We start from the raw sequence: 21,001 nt of genomic DNA on the forward strand, positions 1-21,001 counted from the left end.
AGGCTGTACAATTTTAAGATTTGTGCAATTTAGTGTATATATTTATTTAAGCTATACCACAATAAAATACTGCTAGCATGAAAGAAAAACTATTTTATAATCTTACTTCTCCATACCTTGCAATATGAATATTAGATTTCAATCACACTTAAATCCTACCTTCAATCCTCATTTCCTCCTCCAGACGTCTTCTCACCTAGATCCCTTGCCTCATATTCCCTTCTCCCTCCCTTTTAACTGCATGAACCCCATCTGCTTTTCGAGGCCTATCTCCTACCAAAAGGTTTCTTCAACTATTCTAGTCAACATTAATATTCCCCTTTTCTGCATGCCTTTGCGTATACTTCAGGTTAGTACCACACAGTTTATCACTTACTTTTCCCAAATTGTTTCACTTGTACTCATTTTTATAAATCTTCTTTTTTGAAATTTTAATTGAAGTATAAAATACATTAAAAAAAGTTCCAAAATCTCAATGGTACAACTCTGAATTTTCACAAAGTGAGCACACATATGTTAACAACACAGAAATCAAGAAACAGAACATTAGTCTCATCTCATATCTCTTTTCAGACACTATTCCAAACAAGGGTAACCAATTATCTGACTTCCAACACCATGTATTAGTTCTACCTGCTTTTGGCATTCACATTTATGGAATCATACAGTATGTACTACTTTGTATTTTGCTCTGTTTGTTCAACATTATATGTGAGAACATCCATACTGTTACAATTATTGTAGTCTATTCTCGTTGTTATACGGTATTCTATTATATGACACTATCATAATATATTTTCATTATTTTTAATTGTGATGAAATACACATAACATAAAATTGACCATTTTAACCATTTTTAAGTGTACGGTTCAGTAGCATTAAGTATACTCACACTGTTGTGCAACCAGCACCACCATACATCTCCAGAACTCTTTTAATCTCACAAAATTGAAACTCTCTACCCATTAAACAATAGCTCCCCATGTTCTCCTCCCTCCAAACCTCTGCAACCACCATTCTATTTTCCATCTCTGTGAATTTGACTACCCAACATATCTCACTGAACTGGAATCATACAGTATGTCTTTTTGTGAATGGCTTATTTCACTTAGCATAATGTCCTCAAGGTTCATCTATGTTGTAGCATGTGTCAGAATTTCCTTCCTTTTCATGGCTGAATAATATTCCGTTGTATTCACCTGTATTAGTTTCATCCTTTAAACATAAGCTATTTAAGGGCAGAGGCCACGTTTTATACTTCTCTTTTTTTTCCCCATCTACCACATTCTTAGATATATTGATATATATATATGTGTGTGTGTGTGTGTATACATATAAATATATGTATAGATATATGTGTGCGTGTGTGTATTCAGTTACATTTTGTGTGATATACTGTAATAATGGTAAGAAGCAGAGACGGATATTCAAAAAAATTCCATTCTGCTACGGCATGTATTAAATTAGTTTTAAATCAGATTTATTTACATAATCACATTTTACTTGATAAAATATTAAAATTAACTTCCATACCAAGCATGTTCTATCTGGGTGGTTAAAGAAACCTAGAATTTTTGAACATGCAAACAAAAGCTAAAACTTATATAGCCAAACATTGTCCTAAGCACTTTACATGTATTAATTAATTCAAGGGTACAAGAATTTACCTGGAGGGTAGATTCTATAAGTATATTAACTTTACAGAAAGTAATGCACTGAGATATTAAATGATGTGCCCAGTGAATAATATACTCACAAATGGAGGGACAGCCTATCATAATTTTCTTACAATAATATAAACTGTATTTCTTGAACCTACTTCTGCAATATTTAACATAATCCTTACCAGCATTTCCTGTGGAACAGAAAACTTATCCATCTTCCCAGTATCATAGCTTTGTCTATCATTAAAAAAGGAAAAAAATACATATAAATACATATTTATTTCAAATTATATATATTTTTTCAAGACTACATATTACTAAGAAGTCGTGTTATAATTATACTTAATTACAACTTTTCTATTTTGCACTACAACAGATGATTAGCCAATTGATACATAAAAATCAATTACATAAAGCAATACTTTCCAACTTTAGAAAACCACAGAGATACCCTCATTCACCAGAGGGCAGACAGCTGAAGCAAGAAGAACTACAATCCTGCAGCCTGTGGAACAAAAACCACATTCACAGACAGATACACAAGATGAAAAGGCAGAGGGCTATGTCCCAGATGAAGGAACAAGATAAAACCCCAGAAAAACAACTAAATGAAGTGGAGATAGGCAACCTTCCAGAAAAAGAATTCAGAATAAAGACGGTGAAGATGATCCAGGACCTCGGAAAAACAATGGAGGTAAAGATCGAGAAGATGCAAGAATGTTTAACAAAGACCTAGAAGAATTAAAGAACAAACAAGCAGAGATAAACAATACAATAACTGAAATGACAACTACACTAGAAGGAATCAATAGCAGAATGACTGAGGCAGAAGAACAGATAGGTGACCTGGAAGACAGAATGGTGGAATTCAGTGCTGTGGAACAGAATACAGAAAAGAGAATGAAAAGAAATGAAGACAGCCTAACAGACCTCTGGGACAACATTAAACATAACAACATTTGCATTATAGGGGTCCCAGAAGGAGAAGAGAGAGAGAAAGGACCAGAGAAAATATCTGAAGAGATTACAGTCTAAACTTCCCTAACATGGGAAAGGAAATAGCCACCCAAGTCCAGGAAGTGCACCGAGTTCCATACAGGATAAACCCAAGGAGAAACATGCCGAGACACACAGTAATCAAATTGGCAAAACTTGAAGACAAAGAAAAATTATAGAAAGCAGCAAGGGAAAAACGACAAATAACATACAAGGGAACTCCCATAAGGTTAACAGCTGATTTCTCAGCAGAAACTCTACAAGCCAGAAGGGAGCGGCATGATATACTTAAAGTGATGAAAGGGAAGAACCTACAACCAAGGTTACTCTACCTGGCAAGGATCTCATTCAGATTCGATGGAGAAATCAAAAGCTTTACAGACAAGCAAAAGCTAAGGGAATTCAGCACCACCAAACCAGCTCTACAACAAAAGCTAAAGGAACTTCTCTAAGTGGGAAACACAAGAGAAGAAAAGGACCTACAAAAACAAGCCAAAAACAATTAAGAAAATGGTCACAGGAACATACATATCAATAATTACCTTAAACGTGAATGGATTAAATGCTCCAACCAAAAGACACAGGCTTGCTGAATGTATACAAAAACAAGACCCATCTATATGCTGTCTACAAGAGACCCACTTCCGACCTAGGGACACATACAGACTGAAAGTGAGGGGATGGAAAAAGATATTCCATGCAAATGGAAATCGAAAGAAAGCTGGAGTAGCAATACTCATATCAGATAAAATAGACTTTAAAATAAAGAATGTTACAAGAGACAAGAAAGGACACTATATAATGATCAAGGGATCAATCCAAGAAGAAGATATAACAATTATAAATATATATGTACCCAACATAGAAGCACCTCAATACATAAGGCAACTACTAACAGCTATAAAAGAGGAAATCGACAGTAACACAGTAATAGTGGGGGACGTTAACACCTCACTTAACACCAGTGGACAGATCATCCAAAATGAAAATAAATAAGGAAACACAAGCTTTAAATGACACAATAGACCAGATACATGTAATTGATATTTATAGGACATTCCATTCAAAAACAGCAGATTACACTTTCTTCTCAAGTACGCACGGAACATTCTCCAGGACAGTTCACATCTTGGGTCACAAATCTAGCCTCAGCAACTTTAAGAAAATTGAAATCATATCAAGCATCTTTTCTGACCACAATGCTATGAGATTAGAAATGAACTACAGGGAGAAAAGCGTAAAAAACACAAACACATGGACGCTAAACAATACGTTACTAAATAACTAAGAGATCACTGAAGAAATCAAAGAGGAAATCAAAAAATACCTAGAGACAAATGACAATGAAAACACGACAATCCAAAACCAATGGGATGTAGCAAAAGCAGTTCTAAGAGGGAAGTTTATAGCTATACAAGGCTACCTCAAGAAACAAGAAAAATCTCAAATAAATAATCTAACCTTACACCTAAAGGAACTAGAGAAAGAAGAACCAAACCCAAAGTTAGCAGAAGGAAAGAAATCATGAAGATCAGAGCAGAAATAAATGACATAGATACAAAGAAAACAATAGCAAAGATCAATAAAACTAAAAGCTGGTTCTTTGAGAAGATAAAATTGATAAACCATTAGCCAGACTCATCAAGAAAAAGAGGGAGAGGACTCAAATCAATAAAATTAGAAATGAAAAAGGAGAAGTTACAACAGACACTTCAGAAATACAAAGCATCCTAAGAGACTACTACAAGCAACTCTATGCCAATAAAATGGACAACCCGGAAGAAATGGACAAATCTTAGAAAGGTATAACCTTCCAAGACTGAACCAGGAAGAAACAGAAAATATGAAAAGAACAATCACAAGTAATGAAATTGAAACTGTGATTAAAAATCTTCCAACAAACAAAAGTCTAGGACCAGATGGCTTCACAGGCGAATTCTGTCAAACATTTAGAGAGGAGCTAACACCCATCTTTCTCAAACTCTTCCAAAAAATTGCGGAGCAAGGAACACTCCCAAACTCATTCTATGAGGCTACCATCACCAGACAAAGATACTTCAAAAAAAGAAAATTACAGACCAATACCACTGATGAACATAGATGCAAAAATCCTCAACAAAATACTAGCAAACAGAATCCAACAACACATTAAAAGGATCATACACCATGATCAAGTGGCATTTTTCCCAGGGATGCAAGGATTCTTCGATATACACAAATCAATCAATGTGATACACCATATTAACAAACTGAATAAAAACCATATGATCATCTCAATAGATGCAGAAAAAACTTTTGACAAAATTCAACACCCATTTAAAAAAAAAAGAAAAGAAAACCACAACTTCCTCAGGATATATATCCAATAAACCAACACTATAATTATATTACTGCTCTTTTCCATTTGGCTATATATACACTAGATTAAACTATTTTACATGTGTGTACAAGCCCTTATGGGCACATTTTAAAGTGTAAGAAATATATTTTTAAAATAAAACAAATACAGGAGTTTTCATGGAAACAAATGCTTTAGCAATAATTATTAAGCTTCACAACACCCTTGTGACGCACAATATTAGTTCCATTTTGCAGCTGAATGAACCAATTTAGCAGTTAAGTGATTTCTAGTATTTCCTAGATTGGTATTAAAAATGAGAGTAAGGGGATGGGGAGAAAAGAAATTTGACTTTCAGTTCTCTGCTTTAGTTACCATACCATATTACCTATGGGACATTCTAATAACCACAAATAATGTATTAATATGAGCCTCAGGTTTTCCCAAAAAAGCTTTAAAGTAAAACAAAGATCACTCACCATAAAATTGGTATTCCAAGGGAGGAAGTCAATAAAATTTTGGTGAACTGGAGTAAATTGAAGCCATTACTTTGAAGTATTCCTTTTACTTTTACTTTTTAAAAGACCCATAGCTACCAAACTGAGTTTTCAGCTTGCTAACAAGGATATAATGCTAGCCTACATTATAATGGCCTCATTGTAAGCCCTATCTCATAGAGGTCTCTGTTGGTACATTAAACCTTCTACTTCCAGTTTTTAAAATAATCAATGAAAATGGAACTTCTGCAACAGTGGTATTAAGGAGCTCTTGGACCCCCTCTCCCCAGTGAAACAACCACTTGCCTGGAAAAATCATTAAAACAACCATTTAAGGTCTCTGGAAAGTGTCCTAAGGGCATACAGCAAATGGAAAAACATTTATTTTTAAAAAATCAACTGAATCTCAGTAACAACAGTGGGAGTCTGTGGCATTTGAGCCATGACCTGCTCCTATCCACACCACCTCCATGTCATGGAAGCTACTCCAGATGAGTGCTGTCAAGAAAATAGGAATTCAGGAGTGGGGTGGGGAGATGAGTGAAATAGGTGACGGCGATAGAGAGGCACAAACTTCCAGTTATAAAATAAATAAGTCACGGGGACATAATGTACAGTATAGGGAATACAGGCAATAATACTATAATAACTTTGTATGGTGAAAAGTGGTAACGACTTATCGTGGTGATCATTTTGTAATATACAAAAATATCAAATCACTATGCTGTACACCTGAAACTGATATAATGTTGAAAATCAACTTCAATTTAAAACAAAAAGAAAGTGGGAATTACCTCTCCCTCCAGGTCCTAGACTCAGGCTGCCAGCCACTCTCATCATTCCCAGATCTGTGTTGCAGAAGTGCTATTATTGGCAGGCACAACGAGAGGACTGGGTCTTCCTTTCCCCACTCAGTTCTCACTCTTAGGGTAAGGGCTCTACCCCGTAACAGCTGAAGAATACTAGGACCCTAATCCCCTTCACCCAGGCTGGCTCATTTGGCAGAGGATGCAGGACAGGAGGGCATGCTAAGTACATTAGGGGCTACCATCTCCCCAACATCTACTCATATAGTAGGGGTGTCACTGCAAGAGTAGCTGCCATGCTCCTGCCCCCAGCTGCAGCAGTGTGCCAGTTTCTACCCAGGGGAAGAAGTGGGCAACAAAGAGGAAGAGCTCAGCATTTCTGCCTAAGGGGAATGACTTTATTTGGAACAGAGCAAGGAGAGATTCCTACCTAAGGGCATAGTCAAAAACAATGGAGATCTTGCTGGTGAGCAATTAAGAAGGGGCTGGTACCTCCAAGATAGTAGTAGCAACACGTGAAATAGCAGACAAGCCAGAAGTTTGAACAGAGAGAACCAGGGAGAGACAAGAAGAATAATCCTAGGGTCACACTCATCCCTGGGGATACAAAAGGCTATGCATATGTTCTAGGCTGCACCCACTCAGGAACAATCAGAGGGAAATGTGGGACTAGAAAGCATTCCTCAAGGCATACACAGATCCATCAGCAAAGAGACTTGAGCCTGAGTGGCTCAAGGAGCTTATCAGAACCTCTGACCAAACACAGACTGAAAATTAAGGTATTCTGATCCAGGGGTGATGGTAAGGAAGCCAAGCTTAAAAATCAAATCACACTTCCAGTTTATGGCTCCACATGTAAGGATCCTGGAAGGCACAACTCCATCCTAACAAGTAAAAAACTGGAAAGACTTTTAAAAATCAACAACTCTTCTTGGATCCAAAAGAGAGGTGAGGACACAGGGCAAACCACTACCCCCAAGATTGGGGAGACTGGCAAAAATACAAGGAGTTGACGCTTAGCACAAGAGAGATTCACAAGTAAAAACTACCAAGGGCACCACTGCTAGGGCAGGAAATTGAGAACTGTAGTTGACAGACTGCTGGAGGTTCAGTGTGGACAAGTCTGAGAGTTAAAACTCCAAGAGGACATAGTTACAGGGGGATACCCACAATATCGTCAGATTAATCTCCAGGAGCTCAACCAGATTCCCACAGTAAATATCATAGAAAAATCCACTTGGGCTTTGGCAGGAAAAGGTAAAAGGGAACCATTTTGAAACAGCTTAAAGCAATCTGTTCTTAACAAGGCCTGCCCTCATGGGAAACTAGTGAACCAGGGCCTAACCTCCTGGGGTATTATCAGAGACTAACTGACCTGGGGAAGAGAAATACTCAACCCCAGTGTACGCTAGCCATTCTGTACCACCTAAGAGGGGAGGAAAAAAATGAGAAACGTGTGAAGTTCACAGTTCAGAGGCAGAGACTCACGAAAAGACTGAAAACTAGTCATAGGACTATAGGCCTCTCCCTCTTCCACACCTAGCCACCACATTACTAAAGGCCTATTTACAGTAGTTCCGTTTACCAAGTATGTCAAATCCCACTACCAAGAAAAAAGTACAAGGCATACCAAAAGGCAAAAAACACAATTTGAAGAGACAGTAAGCATCAGAGCCGGACATGGCAGTGATGTTGGAATTATCAGGCCAGGAATTTAAAATAACTATGATTAATATGCTAAGGGTTCCAATGAATAAAGTAGACAGGCAACATGAGCAGAGAGCTGGATAGGCTAAGAAAGAAGCAAAAAGAAATGCCAGAGATAAAAAACACTGTAACAAACATGAAGATTGTCTTTGATGGACTTTTTAATAAACTTGACATGGCTGAGGAAAGAATCTATGAGCTAGAGAATCCTTGAAAACAGAAAAGCAAAGAGAACAAAGACTGAAAAAAAAAAAGAAGAGAATGTCAACGGACTGTGGGACAACTGCAAAAGGTATAATGTAAGTGTAATGGGAATACCAAAAGAAAAAAGGAAGGAACAGAAGACACATTTGAAACAATAATGACTGAGAATTTCCCCAAATTAATGTCCAATACCAAACCACAGACCCAGGAAGCTCTGAGAACACCAAGCAGGATAAATACCAAAAACTACACCTATGCATATAATTTTCCAATTACAGAAAATCAAAGATAAAGAAAAAAGTCCTGAAACAAGCCAGAGGAAAAAAACACCTTATCTTAAAATTTAGGTGCAAAGATAAGAATTATATCCAACTTCTTAGAAGCCATACAAGCAAGAAGAGAGTGGAGTGAAATATTTAGTACTGAGATAAAAACAGCATCAACTTACAATTCTGTACCCTGTGAAAATAACATTCAAAAGTAAAGGAGACATAAAGACTTTCTCAGACAGACAAAAATTGAGGCAATTTGTTGCCAACCGTCTGACCTTGCAAGAAATGGTAAAAGAAGTTCTCCAGAGAGAAGAGAAATAATATGGGTCAGAAACTTGGATGTACATAAAGTAAGAGCATGGAAGAAGGAGTAAGTGAAGGTAAAATAAAAATTTACTTTTCCTGCCCTTAACTGATCTAACAGGTAACTGTTCAAAATAATAACAATAAAAATGTGTTCAATACTGTGTGCATATTTATATATCTTCTCTCTGTGTATATATATGTATACAGAGAGAGAATAAAGTGAAATAAATAACACTTAGAATAAAGTGAAATAAATGACAGCAATGATACAAGGGGTGGGAGGGAGGAATTTTGATATTATAAGGTACTCACACTACTCATGAAGTGGTACAGTGTTATTTGAAACTGTACTTGGATTAGTGGTACATGTATATTGCAAACTCTAGAGCAACCCCCAAGAAAAGTTTTTTAAAGTATAACCTATACGCTAAGAAAAGAGTGAAAATGGAATCATATAAAATACTCAACTAAAACCACAAAAGGCAGAAGAAGAGTGGAAGACAACCACAGGAAAAAAGAACAAGAACAACAAATAGAAGACTGTAACAGTACAATATTGTAGATATTAATCCAACTGTATCTATCATCATTTTGAATTTCAATGGCCTAAGTGCACCAATTAAAAAGAGATTGTCAGAACGGATTTTTTAAATGCCTGAACTATACATTGTCTACAAGAAAGCCACTTTAAATATAAAGACACATAGAGATAAAAAGTAAATGGATGGAGAAAAATATACCATGCTAACACTATCCTAAGAAAGCAGAAGTAGCTATATTAATTTCAGATAGAGCACATTTCAATGTAAGGAAAATTATCAGGGATAAAGAAGGGCATTACATAATGATAAAGAGGTCAGTTCTCCAAGAAAACATAACGATTCTTAACATGTACGAGCCCAACAACAGAGCATCAAACTATGTTAGGCAAAAACTGATAGAACAGCAAGGAGAAATAGATGAATCTACTATCATTTTTGAAGATTTCAACACCTCTCTCTCAGAAATAGACAGACAGAGCAGGCACAAAATCAGTAAGAACATAGTCGAATGCAGGAACACCATCAATCAATTGGATATAACTGAAATGTACAGACTACTAGATCCATTCTTACCAAATTCAAATGGAATATTCACCAAGATAGACCACATTCTGAGCCATAAAACATACTTTAACAAATCTGAAGTATAGAAATCATATAATATCTGCTGTCAGACCACAATGGAATTAAAATACATATCAATAATAGAAAGATAACATGAAAATTCCAAAATATGTAGAGATTAAACAATATTGTAAATAAAACATGGGTCAAAGCAGAAATTTCAACATAAACTTTAAAATAATTTAAATGAAAATGAAAACACAACTTATCAAAATGTGTGGGATGCAGCAAAAGCAGTACATAGAAGGAAATTTATAACATTCAACGCATATATTAGAAAATAAGAAATATCTAAAATCAGTAAGTTTCCACCTTAAGTAACTGGAAAAAAGAGGAAATTAAATCAAAAGCAAGCAGAAAGAAGAGGAATAATAAGAATTAGAGCAGAAATCAATGAAATTTAAAAAAGGAAATCAATAGAGAAAATAAATGAAAACAAAAGCTGGTATTTAAACAACTGATAAAATTAATAAGCCTGTTAACCAGGCTAAGAAAAAAGAAGACACAAATTTTTTTTTTAGTTCTTTTTTTTTTTTACATCTTTTTTGGAGTATAATTGCTTTACAATGGTGTGTTAGTTTCTGCTTTATAACAAAGTGAATCAATTATACATATACATATGTTGCCATATCTCTTCCCTCTTGCATCTCCCTCCCTCCCACCCTCCCTATCCCACCCCTCTAAGTGGTCACAAAGCACAGAGCTGATCTCCCTGTGCTATGTGGCTGCTTACCACTAGCTATGTATTTTACGTTCGGTAGTGTATATATATGTCCATGCCACTCTCTCGCTTTATCACAGCTTCCCCTTCCCCTTCCCCATATCCTCAAGTCCATTCTCTAGTAGGTCTGTGTCTTTATTCCTGTCTTACCCCTAGGTTCTTCATGACATTTTTTTCTTAAATTCCATATATATGTGTTAGCATACGGTATTTGCCTTTCTCTTTCTGACTTACTTCACTCTGTATGACAGACTCTAGGTCCATCCACCTCATTACAAATAGCTCAATTACATTTCTTTTTAGGGCTGAGTAATATTCCATTGTACATATGTTCCACATCTTCTTTATTCATTCATCCGATGATGGACACTTAGGTTGTTTCCATCACCTGGCTATTGTAAACAGAGCTGCAATGAACATTTTGGTACACGACTCTTTTTGAATTATGGTTTTCTCAGGGTATATGCCCAGTAGTGGGATTGCTGGGTCTTATGGTAGTTCTATTTGTAGTTTTTAAAGGAACCTCCGTACTGTTCTCCATAGTGGCTGTACCAATTCACATTCCCACCAGCAGTGCAAGAGTGTTGCCTTTTCTCCACACCCTCTCCAGCATATATTGTTTCTAGATTTTTTGATGATGGCCATTCTGACTGGTGTGAGATGATATCTCATTGTAGTTTTGATTTGCATTTCTCTAATGATTAATGATGTTGAACATTCTTTCATGTGTTTGTTGGCAGTCTGTATATCTTCTTTGGAGAAATGTCTATTTAGGTCTTCTGCCCATTTTTGGATTGGGTTGTTTGTTTTTTCGTTATTGAGCTGCATGACCTGCTTATAAATTTTAGAGATTAATCCTCTGTCAGTTGCTTCATTTGAAAATATTTTCTCCCATTCTGAGGGTTGTCTTTTGGTCATGTTTATGGTTTCCTTTGCTGTGCAAAAGCTTTGAAGTTTCATTAGGTCCCATTTGTTTTTTTTTGTTTTTATTTCCATTTCTCTAGGAAGTGGATCAAAAAGGATCTTGCTGTGATTTATGTCATAGAGTGTTCTGCCTATGTTTTCCTCTAAGAGTTTGATAGTTTCTGGCCTTACATTTAGGTCTTTAATCCATTTTGAGCTTATTTCTGTGTATGGTGTTAAGGAGTGATCTAATTTCATACTTTTACATGTACCTGTCCAGTTTTCCCAGCACCACTTATTGAAGAGGCTGTCCTTTCTCCAATGTACATTCCTGCCTCCTTTATCAAAGATAAGGTGACCATATGTTCATGGGTTTATCTCTGAGCTTTCTACCCTGTTCCATTGATCTACCTTTCTGTTTTTGTGCCAGTACCATGCTGTCTTGATTACTGTAGCTTTGTAGTATAGTCTGAAGTCAGGGAGCCTGATTCCTCCAGCTTCGTTTTTCATTCTCAAGATTGCTTTGGCTATTCGGGGTCTTTTGTGTTTCCATACTAATTGTGAAATTTTTTGTTTTAGTTCTGTGAAAAATTCCAGTGGTAGTTTGATAGGGATTGCACTGAATCTGTAGATTGCTTTGGGTAGTAGAATCATTTTCACAATGTTGATTCTTCCAACGCAAGAACATGGTATATCTCTCCATCTATTTGTATCATCTTTAATTTCTTTCACCAGTGTCTTATAATTTTCTCCATACCGGTCTTTTGTCTCCTTAGGTAGGTTTATTCCTAGATATTTTATTCTTTTTGTTGCAGTGGTAAATGGGAATGTTTTCTTGATTTCACTTTCAGATTTTTCATCATTAGTGTATAGGAATGCCAGAGATTTCTGTGCATTAATTTTGTATGCTGCTACTTTACCAAATTCATTGATTAGCTCTAGTAGTTTTCTGGTAGCATCTTTAGGATTCTCTATGTATAGTATCATGTCATCTGAAAGCAGTGACAGCTTTACTTCTTCTTTTCCGATTTGGATTCCTTTTATTTCCTTTTCTTCTCTGATTGCTGTGGCTAAAACTTCCAAAACTATGTTGAATAAGAGTGGTGAGAGTGGGTAACCTTGTCTTGTTCCTGATCTTAGTGGTAATGCTTTCAGTTTTTCACCGTTGAGGACGATGTTGGCTGTGGGTTTGTCTTATATGGCCTTTATTGTGTTGAGGAAGGTTCTCTCTATGCCTACTTGCTGCAGGGTTTTTATCATAAATGGGTGTTGAATTTTGTCGAAAGCTTTCTCTGCATCTATTGAGATGATCATATGGTTTTTCTCCTTCAATTTGTTAATATGGTGTATCATGTTGATTGATTTGCGTATATTGAAGAATCCTTGCATTCCTGGAATAAAGCCCACTTGATCATGGTGTATGATCCTTTTAACGTGCTGTTGGATTCTGTTTGCTAGTATTTTGCTGAGGATTTTTGCATCTATGTTCATCAGTGATATTGGCCTGTAGTTTTCTTTCTTTGTGACATCCTTGTCTGGTTTTGGTATCAGGGTGATGGTGGCCTCGTAGAAAAAGTTTGGGAGTGTTCCTGCCTCTGCTATATTTTGGAAGAGTTTGAGAAGGATAGGTGTTAGCTCTTCTCTAAATGTTGAAGACACAAATTATTAACATCAGAAATGAAAGAGGGGACATCACTATAGAACCCTTGAAAATTTAAAGAGCATTAAAATGAATATTATGAACAACTCTATGTCCACAAATTTGAGAACCTGGATTAAATGGCCCAATTCTTTGAAAGACCCAAGCAGCCAAAACTCACATGAAAAGAAATGACAGTCTGATTAGACCTTTATCTATTTTATAAATTGAATCAAAAATTATTAACCTTCCAGCTCTAGTCAAGTAAGAAGCAGGCATGGGGGAAGGTGCAGGAAGGAGGCTGGAGGGTGATGGAGACAAGACACGTGCTGCTCTAAGGAGTTTGCACTTGACCCTACAGGTCAGTGTTTCTGAACTTCTATGGATCAACATTAAAAGAAAGAGCTGATCAAAAAAAAAATTATTAACCTTCCAAAATAGAAAGCACCAGGCCCAGATGGGTTCATGGCTGAATTCTATCAAACTTTTCTTCCAGTTTTATTGAGATATAATTGACAAACAGCACTGTACAAGTTTAAGGTGTACAGCATAATGATTTGACTTACATACATCGTGAAATGATTATCACAATGATTTAGTGAGCATCCATCATCTCATATGGATACAAAATTAAATCAATAGAAAAAATTGTTTCCTTGTGATGAGAACTCTTAGGATTTATTAACTCAACAACTTTCATATATAACACACAGCACTGTTAGTCATATTTATCATGTTGTACATTAAAATCCTAGTACTTACTTATCTTATAACTGGAAGTTTGTACCTTTTGACTGCCTTCATCCAATCCTCCCTCTCCCTACTCCCCACCTCTAGTCACCACAAATCTGATCTCTTTTCCTATGAGTTTGTTTTTGAAGTATAATTGACCTGCAACACTATGTTAGTTCCTGTTACAAAACACAGTCATTGGACATTCCCTATACATTTCAAAATGTTCACAATGATAAGTCTAGTTATGATATGTCACCGTGCAGAGATATTAGATAGTTATTGACTGATTGTATTCCCCATACCATTCATTTCATACCTCTGACATTTATTTTGCAACTGGAGGTTTGTACCTCTTAATCTCCCTCACCTATTTCTCTCCTCCCCACCAACCCCTCCCCTTTGGCAACCACTTGTTTGTTCTCTGTATCTATAACTTTTGTTATATTTATTCATTTGTTTTCTTTCTAGATTCCACATAAAAGTGAAATCTTACAGCATTTATCTTTCTCTAACTTTATTTCACTTGGCGTAATACTCTCTAGGTTCATCCATGTTGGTGCAAATGAGAATATTTCATTCTTTTTACGGCTGAGTAATATTCCACTGTGTGTGTGTGTTTGTGTATGAATGCAAATCTTTTACCTCCTTAGATTTATTCCTAGATATTTTTTTGATGTGATTGATAGGATAGTTTTCTTAATTTCTCTTTCTGATAGTTCATTGTTAAAGTATAGAAATATAACAGAATTCAGAAATACAACTTTTCTGAATTCACTGATGAGTTCTAGTAGTTTTTTGGAATTCTACAAAATATTTAAGGATGAAATTATATAAATTCTCTATAATCTCTTTCAGAGGATAGAAGCAGAAGGAAAGCTTCCTAATTCATTCTATGAGGCCAACATTACCCTAATACCCAAACCAGACAGACATTAAAAGAAAATGAATAGACCAATATCTGTCACGAACATAGATGCAAAAATCCTCAAAATCCTCAACAAAATATTAGCAAATTGAATCCAAGAACAAACTTTTAAAAATTATACACAACAAAGTGGGATTTATCCCAAATATGCAAGGCTGGTTCAACATTCAAAAATCAGTTAATGTAATCTATGACATCAACAGACTAAAAAATATCACATAATCATATCAGTAGATGCAGGAAAAGCATTTGAAAAAAATCTAATACCCATTCATGATCAAAAAATAAAAAACCTTTCATTAAACTAGTAACAACTTGATAAAGACTACCTACAAATAATATACAGCTAACATCATACTTAATGGTGAGAAGATTGAAACTTTTCCAGTAATTCAGGAAAAAGGCAAGGATGTCCCTTCTCACAACTCCTTTTCAACATCATACTGGAAGTCCTTGCAAATGCAGTAAGGCAAAAATGAGAAATCAAAGATATGCAGATTGAGAAAGAAGATATAAAACTATCTTTGCTCACAAATGATATGATAATCTATGTAGAAAACTGACAAAGAGCTTCCCTGGTGGCGCAGTGGTTGAGAATCCACCTGCCAATGCAGGGGACACAGGTTCGAGCCCTGGTCCGGGAAGATCACACATGCCATGGGGCAACCAAGCCCGTGTGCCACAACTACTGAGCCTGCACTCTAGAGCCTGCAAGCCACAACTACTGAAGCCCGTGTGCCTATAGCCCGTACTCTGCAACAAGAGAAGCCAGCCACCGCAATGAGAAGCCCATGCACTGCAACAAAGAGTAGCCCCTGCTTGCCACAACTAGAGAAAAGCCCGTGTGCAGCAACAATGACCCAACATAGCCAAAAATTAATTAATTAATTTTTTAAAAAGAGAAAATTTACAGGGCTTCCCTGGTGGCGCAGCAGTTGACAGTCCACCTGCTGATGCAGGCGACACGGGTTTGCGTGCCAGTCCGGGAAGATCCCACATGCCGCGGAGCGGCTGGGCCCATGAGCCATGGCCGCTGAGCCTGCACATCTGGAGCCTCTGCTCCGCAGCGGGAGAGGCCACAACAGTGAGAGGCCTGCATACCACCACAAAAAAAAAAAAGAGAAAATTTACAAAACATGAAAGAATCAACAAAAAAACTCCTGGAACTAGTAAGTGATTATAGTAAGGTATCAGGATACAAGGTTAACATACAAAATCAATAGCTTTAGTATGTACCAGTAATGAACATGTGGAATTTAAAATTAAAAACACAATACTATTTATATTAGCACCCAAAAGATGAAATACTTAGATATAAATCTAACAAAATAGGTACAAGATCTATTTCAATATATGAGGAAAACTATAAAACTCTGATAAATGAAATCAAAGAAAAACTAAACAAGTTGAGAAAATTCCATGTTCATGGATAGAAAAATTCAAGATATCAATTCTTCCCAGCTTGATCTATAGATCAGATGCAATCCCAATCAAAATCCTAGCAAGTTATATTAGAGACTGACAAAATGATCCTAAAGTTTCTATGAAGAGGCAGAAGACCAAATAGCCAACACAATATGGAAGGAAAAGAAATTGACAAATATAGGACTGCTGCTACTTGACTTCAATACTTACTATAAAGCTACAGCTAACAAAGACAGTTCCTTAGATATTGGCAAAAGAAAACACAAATAGATCAGTGGAACAGAATAGAGAGCCCACCATAAATACAGTCAACTAATCTTTGGCAAAGGAGCATAAGCAATACAGTGGAGCAAAGTTAGTCTCTTCAACAAATGGTGCAGGAACAATTGGACATCTACATGCAAAAAAAAAAAAAGGAATCTAGATACAGACCTTACATCTTTCACAAAAATTTTAAATTAGCTCAAAATGGATCACAGCCTGAAATGCAAAGTGCAAAACTATAAAACTTCTAGAAGATAACACAGGAGAAAACCTACATGACCTTGGGTATGGTGATGCCTTTTTAGATATAACACCAAAGGACTTCCCGGGTGGCGCAGCGATTAAGAATCTGCCTGCCAATGCAGGGGACACAGTTTCGATCCCTAGTCTGGGAAGATCCCAAATGCCATGGAGCAACTAAGCCTGTGAGCCACAACTACTGAGCCCGCGTGCCACAACCATTGAAGCCCGTGTGCCTAGAGCCCATGCTCTGCAACAGAGAAGCCACCACAATGAGAAGCCTGCAAACCACAACAAAGAGTAGCCCCCACTCGCCGCAACTAGAGAAAGCCCACACACAGCAATGAAGACCCAATGCAGCCAAAAATAAAATTAAAAAAAGTATATAACACCAAAGACACAGACACAATCCATGAAAGAAATCATTGATAAGCCAGACTTCGTTAAAAATTAAAAACGTTTGCTTTGTGAAAGATAATATCAAGTGATTTAGAAGACAAGTCACAGAGTCAGAGGAAAGATTTGCAAAAGACACATCTGATAAAAGACTGATGTCCAAAATGTACAAAGACTCTTAACAAAAAACCAAATAACCCAATTTAAAAATGGGCCGAAGTTCTTAACAGATATCTCACGAAAAAAGATATACAGATGGTAAATAAGCCTGTGAAAAGATGCTCCATGCATCATATGTCATCAGGAAATGCAAATTAAAACAATCATAAAATACCACTACGCACCTATTAGAATGGCCAAAATCGAAAACACTGACAACACCAAATGCTGGTGAGAATGTGGGAGAACATAACTCATATACTGCTGGTGGGAATGCAAAATGGTACAGCCACTTTGCAAGACAGTTAGGTGGTTCCTTATAAAACTAAACACACTCTTAACATATAACCCAGCAATCATGCTCCTTGGTATTTACCCAAAGAAACTGAAAACTTATATCAAAAGCTGCCCATGGATGCTTATAGCAGCTTTATTCATAACTGACAAAACTTGGAAACAATAAAGATGTCCTTCAGTAGGTGAATGTATAAACTGTGGTACATTCCAGATAATGGAATATTATTCAGCATGAAAAAGAAATGAGCTATCAAGCCAAGAAAAAACATGAAGGAACCCTAAATGTATTATCACTAAGTGAAAGAAGCCAACGTGAAAAGGCTACATACTGTATGACTCCAACCTATATGACATTCCAGAAAAGGCAAAACTTTGGAGACTAAAAACATCAGTGGTTGACAGGGGTTATGGGGAGGGAGATATGAACAGGCAGAGCACAGAAGATTTTTAGGGCAGTCAAACTATTCTGTATGATACTAAAATGCTATACTGATGGATACATATCATTATACACTTGTCCAAACCCACAGAATGTACAACAGCAACAGTGAGCCCTAAGGTAAGCTATGGACTTAGGTGATTATGATGTGTCAATGTAGGTTTATCCTTAGTTAAAAAAAAAAAAGCACCATTCTGGTGAGTGATATTGATTATGGGGGAGGCTATGCATGTGGTAGGGAAGGAAGTATGTGGGAAATCTCTGTATCTTCCTCACAATTTTGCTGTAAACGTAAAACTGCTCTAAAATATTTTGTCTTAAAAAAAATCAAATCACACTCATAACTGGGGAAGGGGGTGTTGGAGACTGTGAACATGCTCAAGACTGCCTACTCAGGCATGACCAGAGAAAGGACCCACTAGCTACCACCCCCTGGATGAATACAGGGCAAAATGATAAATTCACTGAACTGTGAAGATAGTCTTTAAGCCAAACACACATCCAACAGGAAAGAGTGAAAGTTGAACTGGCTTAAGACAACCTTTGACCAACAAGGGGCTTGTGTATCCAGATGCAGGGGAAAACCATGAAAAGATAAAAACAGGAGAAAAAACTCTCAGCAGGGACATTAGAGGTCACATACTGTGAGAAAAATAGACTTCACAGAATTAGTCCAGTCAAGTGCCCAAACAAATAGATGACCAAACAAGCAATAAAAAGAAAAATAAGTTCCTGAAAGTGGGGGAACTGGTATCCAAAATTGGTACAATATATTATCCAAAATGTCTAGTTTTCAACAAAATATTACATGACATGCAATAGAACAGTAAAATGTGACTCATACAGAAGAAAAGGAGCAGGCAATAGAAACTGCCTTTGAGAGGTCCCAGACATTACACTTAGTAGAAAAATACTTCAAAGAAGCTACTGGAGGGCTTCCCTGGTGGCACAGTGGTTGAGAGTCCGCCTGCCGATGCAGGGGACGTGGGTTCCTGCCCCAGTCCGGGAGGATCCCACATGCCACGGAGCGGCTGGGCCCGTGAGCCATGGCCGCTGAGCCTGCGCGTCCGGAGCCTGTGCTCCACAGTGAGAGAGGCTGTGACAGTGAGAGGGCCGTGAACTGCAAAAAAAAAAAAAAAACTTTAGGAAACCATGTTTAAATAATTAAAGGAAGGTAGAATAACAATGATTCATCCAAATAGAGAGTAAGAATATATTAAATGATAGAAATCATTTTAAAAAAGTGGAAATTCTCGAGTTGAAAAGTACAATAACTGAAATGAAGAATTCACTAGAAGAGGCTCAAAGTCGATCTGAGCAGGCAAAAAGAGAATACATAAACTTGAAGATAGACTGATAGTGATTATACAAATCTAAAGAATAAAAAAAGATGAGGAGAAAGAACACTGCCTCAGAGAAATGTGAGACATCATTAAGCACACCAACATATGCACAATCAGAGTACCGAAAGGAGAGAAGTGAGAGAAAGGGATAGAAATAATGGTTGAAAATGTCCCAAATTTGATGAAAAACAATAATCTACACATCAAGAAGCTTAAAAGGCTCCATGTAGGATAACACAAAGAAATCCATAACCAGACACATTATGGTCAAAGTATTCAAAGTCAAAGAGAAAGTACTGAAAGCAATAAGAGAAAAATGTTTCCTCATGTAAAAGGGAATGATAGTAACAGCTGACTCCTCATCAGAAACAATGGGGGCCAGAAGGCAGGGATGACATATTCAAAAGGCTCAGAGAGAAAAACAAACTATCAACTAAGAATCCTATATTAGGAAAAGTATTTTTCAAAATGAAGACTAAGTAAATTACATTCCCAGGCAAACAAAATCTGAGAATTTCTTGCTAGCCTTACAAAAAAGACAAAAGGACAGTCTCCAGGCTGAAAGCATGTGGCATCAGATATCAATTTGAATTCATAAGAAAAAAAAAGTGTTAGTAAAGTAACTAAGTAGATAATTATTAAAAAAAACAGCAGGATTACATATTTCTTCTCTTTCCTTTCTTATTTAAAAAGCACCTATATAAAAGTCCATAAAATTTTATTGTTGGGGCATTACATATGTAATATATTTGACAATAACAACACAAAGAAGCACAGGTTGGAATGAAATTATAATTAGAGTAAGGAAATGACACCAGATGGTAATTCAAATCTACATGAATAAATGAAGAAAACCAAAACTGATAAGAAGGTCAATATATTTTAAAATTCTATAAATATATTTATGCTCTCCTTTTTTCTCTACTCTTTGGAATACATTAAGATTATATAAAGCAATAATTATAAGCACATATTCTTGAGTTTTAAAATATATACAGACATCATATGTATAAAAATAATAGCAAAGAAAAGAGAGAAGGGAATGGAGTTATATAGAAGTTCCTCTATTTTACTGGAATAAAGTTAGCATACATCCGAAGTAACTTCTAATAAATTAAGATGTATGTTGTAAGCCCCAGAACAACCAGAAAGAAAATAACTCAAAGAATATATAATTTTTGAAATTGCTCAATAAATTTAAATGATATAGTATAAAATACCCACTTAAGACCCAGCAATTCCACTTCTAGGTATATACACCAAAGAATTGAAAGCAGGGACTCAAGCAGAGTTATATACCAATGTTCATAGCTGCATTGTTCACGATAGCAAAAAAGATGGAAACAACCCAAATGTTCATCACTTGATGAATGGATAAACAAAATGTGGTAAATCCATAAAACAATATTATTCATCCATAAAAGGCAACAAATACTAATACATGCTACAACATGGATGAACCTGAAAACATTATGCTAGGTAAAATAAGCCAATCAAAAAAGAAAAAATAATATATGACTCTACTTATATGATCAACCTAGAATATGCAAAGTCATAG

General features: G+C 36.3%; 1 protein-coding gene across 1 annotated transcript in view; it reads right to left on the bottom strand.

Annotated features, from left to right (window-relative positions):
• TEX11 (testis expressed 11) overlaps positions 1 to 21,001 on the bottom strand; it is a gene marked incomplete at its 5' end in the record, with an annotated part of 336,930 nt that overhangs the window by 202,523 nt on the left and 113,406 nt on the right. The window contains one exon of the mRNA XM_029241408.1: positions 1,848 to 1,902. Coding sequence (XP_029097241.1) covers positions 1,848 to 1,902 — 55 coding nt within the window. The remainder of the gene's footprint in view (positions 1 to 1,847; positions 1,903 to 21,001) is intronic.

Source organism: Monodon monoceros, unplaced genomic scaffold (genome assembly GCF_005190385.1).
Source record: "Monodon monoceros isolate NGI ecotype Baffin Bay Population unplaced genomic scaffold, NGI_Narwhal_1 Super_Scaffold_22, whole genome shotgun sequence".
Lineage (NCBI taxonomy): Eukaryota > Metazoa > Chordata > Mammalia > Artiodactyla > Monodontidae > Monodon > Monodon monoceros.